Here is a 10,817-nt window from a genome sequence, read left to right as displayed (position 1 = left end):
AGGGGTCGGAAGCAATTGTCTAGAGATTAAAATCTCACATGCCACCAAATTGGGCATGCTCAAGATGAAAACTGATGATTTGGAAGATTATGGCAACCTGATTGTGCAAGGGAGCGGGTCTTGACTGTGCAATCTATTGATCCTTTTTACCATCATTTAGTGATAAAATGTCGGTCCGATTGAAGGCTCCATATGTTTCTTGCTGGAGTTTACTGATTATTAGAGCAACCAATTGTGGTAAAACTGTATTTTTTTGTGAAAATCTAATTAACGAGGATTTTTTTTAGATAATAGAGAAATCATGAATTAACAATAATTGTTATTTTTTTTAGGCTTAATTTTCTAAAGACTTTTTTTAATTTAGACTTAATCACCAAAAAAACCCCATTTTTGAGCCCCTTTTTAAATGCACCCTAATGTTGCAATTTTGTCAGTTGCACCCTAATTTGCACCTTTTAGTTTCAATTTTCCCCTCAAAATCAAATTGGACTCTTTTTCACTCGAGAAAAATTCATAAAGATCCTTATAAAGTACTTGTTTGAACTCTTTTTCACACAAAAAGTTAAAAATTGATGACTTATTTTAACTTTTTTCAAATGGAGAAGAGATCAATTTAGCATTGAGGATGGAATTGAAAACCAAAAGTGTGAATTAGGGTGCAATTGATAAAATTGCAACGTCAGAGTGCATTTGAAAAGGGGCTAAAAGGTGAGAGTTTTTTTGGTGATTAAGCCTTTTGTTTATGGTCTAACTTTTTAAAATCTTCAACTTCAGACAACTTTTCAATTTTAATTATAACATTTGTTTAGGTTGAAGTGATGAAAAATTTACATATATTTTTTTTACTAGTTTCGCATTACGTGCTATGCACATGGCTCGTAGCGTAACTCGTCAATGTACATATTAGTAAATTTATTATAATTATATCAATTTTTTATTTATAATTAATGTTAAATTAGCTTTTTTTTCTCCCAAAGATAGCCAACTCTAATTGTTAGCGGGGGTTAGCAGGAGTTAATGTTAGACATTTTTTAAATAAGCACACTGTCCGTGAGTGTTGAGGGTCGAACCCTCAACCTCATACATATATCATTAGAGCTTGGCCAACTGGGCCAAGCCTTTAAGTGTAATATTAAATTAATTAATAATTTTTTGTAAAAATAAATATAATATATTTGGTTATTAATTTTTTTTTCAATACTGAAATTATTCTTTTATTTTATTTTATAATAACCATAAAAAATAATAAGATAGAAATTTAAATAATAATATATTGACCAAATACAGTATTTTAATTTTGTAGTTAAATCAAACTAAAAAATAGGTATTCCTACTAATTTGGAGACAATTTAGCTATTTTTACATACTAAAAACTAAATTGCAGATAATTTAGCTACCTACTCTAATTATGATTTTAATTCAATAGTGATTAATTAAATAACTAATTAGTTAATGACTATAAAACCTTTATTTAGTAATAAACTGAAAAGAATTATTCAGTAAATTTGTCTGTCCCCTCCCCCCATCCGTGCTTTTATATATAGTATAAATGAACAAAGGATCACTTTACCCCCCGAACTTGGCGCAAAGTATCAAAAACGTCCAAATTAGCGAAACCGGATCACTTTTACCCCGAACTTGGCAAAACCGTTTCAAAAACACCCCTATGCTGATGTGGCACCCTAATTGGAGAGTGAGATTCTAAATACTCATTAATTCTAATTAAATACTCATTAATCATACTAAAATACTAATCTTAATTAATTCAGGGGCTTTTATGAACTTTTTTCAAAAAAAATTGAATTTTTTTTTACAATTTCCGGCGAGGAGGAGATCCTCCTCGCCGGAACCTGCTGCTCGTCTCAGACGAGCATGTCGGTGCTCGTCCGAGACGAGCAGAACCTTGCTCGTCTGAGACGAGCAGATCTCTGCTCGTCTCAGACGAGCAGGTTCGTGCTCGTCTGAGACGAGCAGGTCTCTGCTCGTCTCAGACGAGCAGGTTCTTGCTCGTCTCAGACGAGCAAGGTGCTTGCTCGTCTCAGACGAGCAAGAACGGAGGAGCTGCTGCCGGCAGCTCCTCTGAGACCCATGGGTCAATTTTTTGATCCATGGGTCTGATTTAATGTTTAAATTTTTTTAATTTTTTTATTAAAAAATATAATTTTTGGGGATTAATTTGGAATATAAGTAAAAGTTGGAGGATTAATTTGTAATTTTAAGTTTGAAATTAAAAGGATGAAATTGTTATTTTTTTAAATTATTAGGTATTAATTTAAAATGTTTTAAAAAAATTAGGACTATTTTAAACTTTTTTCAATCAAAAACCACCTTAGAAAACCAAAACCCCTATTAAAACCGGAGAGTGAGGTACACTCTCTAGGGTGAGAGTGGGGAGGGGGGTTTTTGTACTAAATTTGATAAGTTCAGGGTAAAAGTGATCCCGTTTTGCTAATTTGGACGTTTTTGATACTTTGTGCCAAGTTCAGGGGGTAAAGTGATCCTTTGTTCTAGTATAAATATTGTTTCATGTTTGAAAATTTTGATAATATAAATGCAAATTGAAATAATTATAACTTTTGAGTTTTTTCAGCTTTAATTTGAATAAATGGCTATAGTTAAAATTGAAAAGTGAGAGATGAGTTGAACTTAAAGTGTGAAGTTGTATTTTTTTAAGAAAGTACTTAGTCGATTGATTCTTTTTTTTCGTAAATATGAAGCACTCATTTTTATACGTCGCTATATATTAGTGTAATATAGATAAGTCCGGGTAATTTTCATATTAATGAGGCTTTTTTTTAATGAAGTCGAGAACTCTTCTTGACAATAAAAATAAAAAAATAAGAGAACTTAAAAAAATTGTCTTTATTGCGTCTGGCGTTTTTGAATCTCTATACGTGCAATTCTCCCAACCCCAGAAGATATTCTTTTTTACATAATTTTTGATACAGTTTCTTGAATTTTTCTAAATCTGCTATTTGATTTTTTTGAATATATTATTTCAATGCTCAAGCTTTTGTTTATTCTAAATTAATTGTTAACTTTTAAAAAATATGCACACCTAAGATAGACTTTCGCAGATCAATTGCTCTTAAATTTTCTTTATCTTGAAATAGTAAATTTTTGATTCGCTTGAGATATCAAAGTCATAGTATGGTTAAAAAGACAAAATAAATCTCATATTTATTTAGGTACTTTTATCGTATTAATACAAAAAATAATAGTTTAGAATCTTTTGAAAAAGCTTTTGATAAGGGGAGAGCAGAAAGAATGAAGCAAGACTTTTCTAAAGTGTTTTTTCCTCACCCGATGGAATCCGCGGACAACCAATGAGAGACGGTCATAATAGTATGTACAAATGATATAATTACTAAAATGACAGATCATAATAGTAAAATGAAAATTTATTTTGAACATTTTCAATTATTTCATGATTAAAAGTAATAATTAAATCACCCCTTTGATACACATTTAAAAATTTGATTTTTAAAAATAAAAGTTATAATATTTTGGTATTTAATTTAATTAGGTTTAAATTAAATTTCGATTGGTTTAATAGAATTTCAATTTATTTAATTGGATTTCGAAGTGTTTAATTAATTTACGAAGTGTTTAATTAGTTTACAAAGTGTTTAATTGAATTTCAATTGTTTTAATAAATATTTTAATTTTAAATATTATTTAATTATTGATATTTGAATGAATAAGAGGGTGAAAATAATTAAATTTCATAAATATAAAATTAGTAAGTACTTTAAATATTAAAAAAAATTCAAATTTTTTTCTATGTGCCACATCATCATTAGACCGAAAAAAATTAACAGAGGCAGTATTCGGTAGCTGACCGATGAGAGCCTTTTTACCCTTTAGAAAAAGGCTCTAGTACAATGTGAACCATTTTAGACAATATCAAGCTGATAATTGAGCTAATTTGGCCTCAAAATCTTATTTATTTTTTTGGTCTAATCTCATGTCAGGGGTCAAAGTGAGCGTTTTGTGTAGTATTATTTAAATGGAAAATACTAGAAATTGAAAACTTAGAAAACTGAGAAACGGAGAAGAAAATATAAAACTGTAAACGGGACCGCAACATCCCAAACCCTAGAGCTCGGCTTCCATCTTCTCTTTCATAGGTAATCCTCTCTATCTTTTGCTCTCTCTGTTCCGGAACTATAAGTCTTGGTTCTGATTTAGGGTTTTGTTTTTATTTCTTTGGGGCAGGAAGAGCAATTAGGATTCCAAATTCGTAATTTGAAATCGAATTTTATGATGGAGGACTGGGGTAAGTGTTGCTTCTGAGGTTAACAAATAATTGAATTGCTTATTTTTAGGGTTCTACAGTGTTATTAGGGTTCGATTATGAACTTATACCTTGTACCTTGATTTTGTTTCAATATATATGTTACTGCATTAAGCTTTGGAAGCCCTGAAGTTTGTCATAGTTACTTTGGGAGTTGTGTTATGTATATTCATCTCTTAAACATTTAAATTCTTAGATATTGATATAAAAACAGATATGAACTATATGGTTGATTGAATCAGTATTCAGTTCCTATTTCATTAGCACTGAATGAGAATGTTCATGTGGTTTGTATCACTTATTTGTTACCGCTAGTCTTTTTTTGTAAATTGCGCTTCTTATGCAGGTTCTCTTTGTGTAAATTAACATTTGTATGCTAGATTTTGGAAGAAAAAAATTAACATCAAACTTAATGGATTGTTTAAATTTGAAGATTTATCAGGTTTGGAGTATGTCATTTGTATGCTATATGTTGGAACTTTTGCCTTCAAATTTGTATTAATCCTTTCTCCAAATTTCACAATTTTGCAGTATGCTATATGTTTTTTTCCATACTTTCTTGGAGTTATCTTCATTTAATTTAGCGATAATATTGTGCTTTTGTTTAGAGGATGATAATATTGTGCTTTTGTTTTAGAGGATGATAATTTGTACTTTTGTTTTAGAGGATGATAATATTCCACCTCTCCTTTCGAAGGAGCAACTTAAAAGTAAATGGGATGATGAAGACATGGATGAAAATGATGTGAAAGAATCTTGGGAGGATGAGGAAGAACCAGCTCCGGTACGATTGATGATGTAATTATGCCTTATGTTATTTTAATCTTTAGACAGTGCTTTTTCCTAACCAGAATTACCAAAACATCCAGACATCAATCTATTACAATAGTTATGAGATTTTAAAAAAAGTAATTACTCGTGGATGGTACTTCTCCACTCTTCTTGATGCTGGCAACCCACCTTACCCTCTTATATGGTTCTGTGTTTTGTTTATTTTTGAAATACATGTGCAATGTGTATAATATGTTGAGTTAATTCTCTTATGCCTGTTCTTGTAACTTTAAGAAAATTGGTTTTTTCTTATTTGTTCATTCTCTACTGCCTAATGTCCTCTCTTCTTGAACTATAAGGAAGAATAAATTCAATTCTGCTACAAAAAATTTGCAACAAATAATTGACAGGGTTTATGTTTGTGAGTTTAAGCAGCAGTTAGGTTAAGAAGCTCAATCGTTTGAAAATTGAGCTTTAAGGGGAAGTCTTGCAGATTCAATAGATTAGGATATCGTTTCTTTTTTACTTAGTGTCATTTGGATCATATCTTGTGTTATTGTATGGTACTCCTGAAATGCAGTGATAGTGCCTTTGTATTCTTATCTTTGCATTACCAAAAATATATGTGTGAATTGGGATTGCCCGATGGAGAAGAGAGTGAAAAATAATGGCGGTGATCTTTTCCAAGCTGTTTCAGTTCTTAGTTGAGTTTTCCTCTTTGCTACCTGATATGTTTCTAATTTTGGACAATAACAGTTTACCTGACTGTGTTTGGGAGTTATTTTGGTAAATATTAAGATAGGAGAACCGGAAAAACATATTCCTGTAAACTAGTAAAAGACGAAAAGGCAGAGAGTTCACTAAATTTGGACAGTACCATTTTGATATTTGATACTATAAAAAAAGAAAAGCAAAAAAAAAAAAAAGAACTTGTACTTTGGTTTTGGTTTTTTTTATTTTTAATTGTTGAATTACCTTGTGGTTTTCTGATTTAGTCATAAATGCTATGACTTTTGTTATTTAGTGTTGTTTCCCTCTTCTTAAATCTTATTATTGCCATGCTTAAAATTTATTGGCAATAGAAGGGTGACATTACTCTTTTTTCTTCTGCTACTTTCTCTTCCACAGTTTATTAGTTTCCTAATTTCTCATCGGTTAGAGTTAATGGAGTAGTTTCATTTGTCTGTTTAAGATTGATTGCAGTTAAGGTTGCACCTGTTTAATATATGAGAGGTTAATCCTTGCAGCTCATTGTGTTCTGATTTGGTTGTCTAGTGTAGTCCTTTTGGTATGTTTTATTGTTTATAAAGGTGGTGGAAATGATTAAATTACATTGATATGAGAGGTTACTCTTCCTTGTAGTTCAAGAACAGAGGGCATTAGGTTGCATGTAGAAAGATTTGGAATAATAATCATTTTTTTAACTAATTAACTTTATAGGTGCATGTAATAGTGTATGTTATGCTTATTTAAGGAAGCGTATTAGTTGAGGGTTGTAGATGGTTAATTTCTTGTACGCACTGTTACATCAAACCCTGGCTTTTGTTTTCTATTTTATGCACATGTACTATCTATTTAAATTCTGCTGTTACTAAAGTGTTTTTTTTTCCTTCACTTACTTTTTGCGGCAATAGGTTCAGCAACCTGTAGCAAAACCCCCATCTGAAAAAGCTTCTAAGAAGCCTGGAGCAAAATCTACAGAAAAGAAAGGGAAAACTGTTGAAGTAGAACCAGAAGCGTCTGAACCACTAGATCCTGTTGCTGAGAAACTACGCCAACAAAGGTAGTGCATCAATATTCCTGTGCCTGCTTTACTGAGCATTGTTTTTTTTTTTTTATCAGTTTTACTAATGGCAGATAATTGTTTACCATGTGAACAAGAAACCTTGGCTGAATACATAGACCTAGGTAGCATTAACATTTAGAATATTTGTTGGATGGAGAGGAAATAAGTCACAGGGAATAAGATATAAGATGCACAAAATTTAAAACATAGTTTAGCTATTTTGCTTTCATAGAAGAGCACAGAAGCTGAAAAACATTGGTGAGAGTTTCCAAGTTATTTTAGTTTTTTTACTTATAGACTAGATGAGTATATCTGGAGTTGCACTTTGACTAGGCAAATGATGCTCTAGTAACTGATTACAGAACTTTGTATTTATGTTTCCCATTCTTGCAATGAGTTCTATAGACAAAACAGCTATGACATGAGTATGAAGCCGCTGTATCCTGCACAAACATAGAGCTTAAAGAAACGTCGAAATTTCTTAATCATTCAAATGGACCTGAATCTGTAAAGAGAAGTTTAAATTTGCCGCTGCTTAGACAACTCTCTTGGTTCTGATGAGAGTCAAAAATTTCATCTGCTTTGTACTATTTTGAAGAAATGGCATTCCAGTAATTATTACGTCTGCAGGCTCTACTAATTGTTTTTACTTAGTAAAAGAGAGTCCCCTTTCTGCTTATAGCGAGTCAGCTTGAAGATATTTGATGTCACTGTTTAGAATTACCATTTTAGAATGAGATGGGCATGGTTATGTAAGGTCTCTATGCTGTTACTCTGGTCGTGCAAAATGTTCAGTTATGGAATTGTCTTTTAGTTCTTGAGTGGTTTAAATAATAGTTGCTAACTCCTATTCTCTTATCTTTATTTATTCCTTTCATACTGGAGTTTTGAAAGTCTGAATGATTAGTATATTCTGCATTTATGTTTTAGTGCTTTTAATCTTGTTTAATACATGAATACTGTAAAAAAAAGAAAATTAAGTCTGATCCATTTCAGATATACTGACCATAACTCATCTGACATTTTGATGTAAAGCTCACTAGTATTTCCATGCTTTTCATTTCTTCTGCTTTCTCCTGACCAGAAGTTTGACATTAATTCAGGCTAGTAGAAGAAGCTGATTACAAATCTACTGCAGAACTGTTTGGGAAGAAAGAAGATGGGAAGACCCTTGACACTTTTATTCCTAAATCTGAGAGTGACTTCATGGAATATGCAGAACTTATCTCTCATAAGATTCGTCCATATGAGGTATGGTTAATTATGTTTTGTGGTTGACAGACAGTAGATGTAGTGTAGCCTCTGGCTCGATAATCTAAATTTGTTTTCAAAATGCAGAAAAGTTTTCACTATATTGGATTACTAAAGGCGGTAATGAGACTGTCAATAACTGCTATGAAGGCAGCAGATGCAAAAGAGGTTGCATCTGCTGTAACTGCCATTGCAAATGAAAAGCTGAAAGCAGAGAAAGAAGCTAATGCTGGTAAAAAGAAGACAGGTATCTATTCTCACCTTATCCTGTTCCTGTCATTCTGCTTTCGGTATGATAATTATTTGTTTCTCTCCAATAGTATTTAGGACAGTTATCTTTTGTCTGCCGGCGACCAACGATCATCTTTTGAGGATTTCCGATGTGCTTAATTTTGAAAACAATCTATGTTATAGCTGATTAACTCGAAATCTCAGTTAGAAATCGAAAATTAAAAGTAATTAGATTAGATATGTTACAGTGAAATTTGTTATAGAATGACACTTGAACTTTGTCTCTCAATTATCCACTCTGGCAGGGGGAAAGAAGAAACAGCTGCATGTTGATAAGCCTGATGACGATTTGGCGGTTGATACTTACGATACTCTTGACGATTACGACTTCATGTGATTTCTTCTGATATTTATTTATTTTAGCCTTAGGCCCCAGCTGTTCTATTTTCATTTATGCCGTGATTTTGTGTGGAGGGATATACACTGTTATTTTGTGTGGAGGGATAATCACCCATGGTTGGTGGTTTTGTTTTAACCTTATTTATATACAGAAAAATCATTTTATATTTACTGAACTAGTGCAGAATATTGAAATAAAAAAAGGTGTCTGCGGGAGGAATTAAATCTAAATTATTTTTGAATTTAAATTTAAATGTATGGACTTAAAAGGTGCTGTCGATTGGTATAATTTTTTTTGATATTATAATAGTGCATATCAATGTGGGACTTGTATGATTTTTTTTTTGGAATAGAAAAAAGAAAGTTGTGAGGAGTTAAATAATTGTTTGTAAAAATGCGTTCGTTTTTTTTTTAAATGCTTACTCACCTTTTTTTAATATAAACCTTTTTTTTTAATATAAAAAAACACTTTTAGTAGATCATTAGATTTTGGATAGATCATTGATACATCTATATCTATCTATCTATACTATATATAAAAGCACGGATAGGGGGGGGACAGGCACATTTACCTTAACGTCCTTATTATTAATATTAGGTTATCAATTAAACTTCTAATTAATGTCAAACTCCTTATTATTGTCAATTTAATTATTAAACTGAGTTATATACTAGAAATAAAACTCCTAATATAACTAGCTAGATTATCTATTATACGTATACTTTAGTGTCCTATTATTAACATTAAGTTATATATTAAACTCCTAACTAATGTCAACTCCTTATTAATGTCCTTAATATAATTATAAATTTAAGCTATGTATTAATAATAAAACTCCTAATGTAACTAGGTCATCTATTATTCGTATAGATTATGTCTTTAATTATTGTTCCTTCTAATGGTCAAATTACACTTTATTAAAAAAAGAATATATTAATTAGTTAAAAAGTTATATTTAAACTCTAACATTAAAAGTAGTTTAAGTTAAGTAGTATTTAAGATTAATTAATTAATTAATTAATTATTAATAGATAATTAAATTCTATAATAACATTAAATAATAATTAAAATAGTAACTTTTGGTTGTATTAGAAATAATTTAGTATATGCAGTATTCTAAATCAATGTTTATAGTAGTTTAACTTAAGTAATATTTTAAACACGTTTTATAGCGCTATTAAATACTAATTTAATATTAAAAATATTAAGGATGAATTACTATTTAACTACATAAACATAAAATTATCACATATAAAACAAAAATTGATGATGTTACTATTATTGCTCTTCCATTATCACTTGAATTTAATGTTAATAATAATAAATTTAATTAATATATAATTTGACGAATCAAATTACGAGCCACGTGCGTAACACGTAATGCAAAACTAGTTATATATAAAAGCACGGAAGAGATGGGAGAGGGTGGTTGGATAGGCACATTTACGATAATGTCCTTTTTATTTGTAAATATTAAATTACTTCCACTGAACTACTATCATCATAATATGAATTGATTATAAAATGAAGGCTTATCCCCTTAAAATTCTCCCACCTTTTATCCCCAATTCGTTTGCACCTCATGTTGTAAAATCACCAAATATATCCAAATTACGACCTTTCACTTTCAATTGCACCCTCAAACATTAAATTGACCTCTTTTTACTTGAAAAATGTTCAAATCAATACTTTAAATTTTAGCATATATTTTAAAATAGGACTTAATATTTTATTTAAAACAAAAATGAACCTATTTTTTCAAGTGAAAAGATATCAATTTAATGTTTGAGTGTGCAATTGAAAGTGAAAGGTCGTAATTTGGGTATATTTGGTGGTTTTGCAATGTGAGGGTGCAAACGAATTGGGGGTAAAAGATGAGGGGTTTTTAAGGGGATAAGCCTAAAATAAAAATGGGGGAGGGGAGGGTGCACATTTACGATAATGTCTTTTTTATTTGTAAATATTAAATTACTTCCACTGAACTACTATCATTATAATATGAATTAATTATAAAATAAAAATAGCTAAATTATCTAATTTAGAGAATTTCTACTAAACTACTATTATTATAATATAAATTA

At 30.4% G+C, this 10,817-nt stretch overlaps 1 protein-coding gene across 2 annotated transcripts; it reads left to right on the top strand.

The window, feature by feature from the left end:
- The first annotated feature begins 3,999 nt into the window (after positions 1-3,999).
- LOC126686816 (uncharacterized) lies at positions 4,000-8,906 on the top strand. 2 transcript variants are annotated; one of them, XM_050381067.2, is made up of 7 exons: positions 4,000-4,130; positions 4,219-4,279; positions 4,963-5,081; positions 6,703-6,851; positions 7,958-8,105; positions 8,193-8,352; positions 8,642-8,906. In XM_050381067.2, the coding sequence occupies exons 2-7, from the start codon at positions 4,264-4,266 to the stop codon at positions 8,731-8,733; spliced, it is 684 nt and encodes a 227-aa protein (XP_050237024.1). In that variant the 5' UTR covers positions 4,000-4,130; positions 4,219-4,263; the 3' UTR covers positions 8,734-8,906. The 2 variants fall into 2 exon arrangements, with proteins under 2 accessions (XP_050237024.1, XP_055962253.1); XM_056106278.1 differs by having other exon boundaries at positions 4,008-4,127; positions 4,218-4,279.
- The last annotated feature ends 1,911 nt before the right edge of the window (positions 8,907-10,817 follow it).

Source organism: Mercurialis annua, linkage group LG6 (genome assembly GCF_937616625.2).
Source record: "Mercurialis annua linkage group LG6, ddMerAnnu1.2, whole genome shotgun sequence".
NCBI classification, from domain to species: domain Eukaryota; kingdom Viridiplantae; phylum Streptophyta; class Magnoliopsida; order Malpighiales; family Euphorbiaceae; genus Mercurialis; species Mercurialis annua.
The sequence above is the reverse complement of the archived record's forward strand: the minus strand, read 5'-3'. Positions and strand labels throughout refer to the sequence as shown.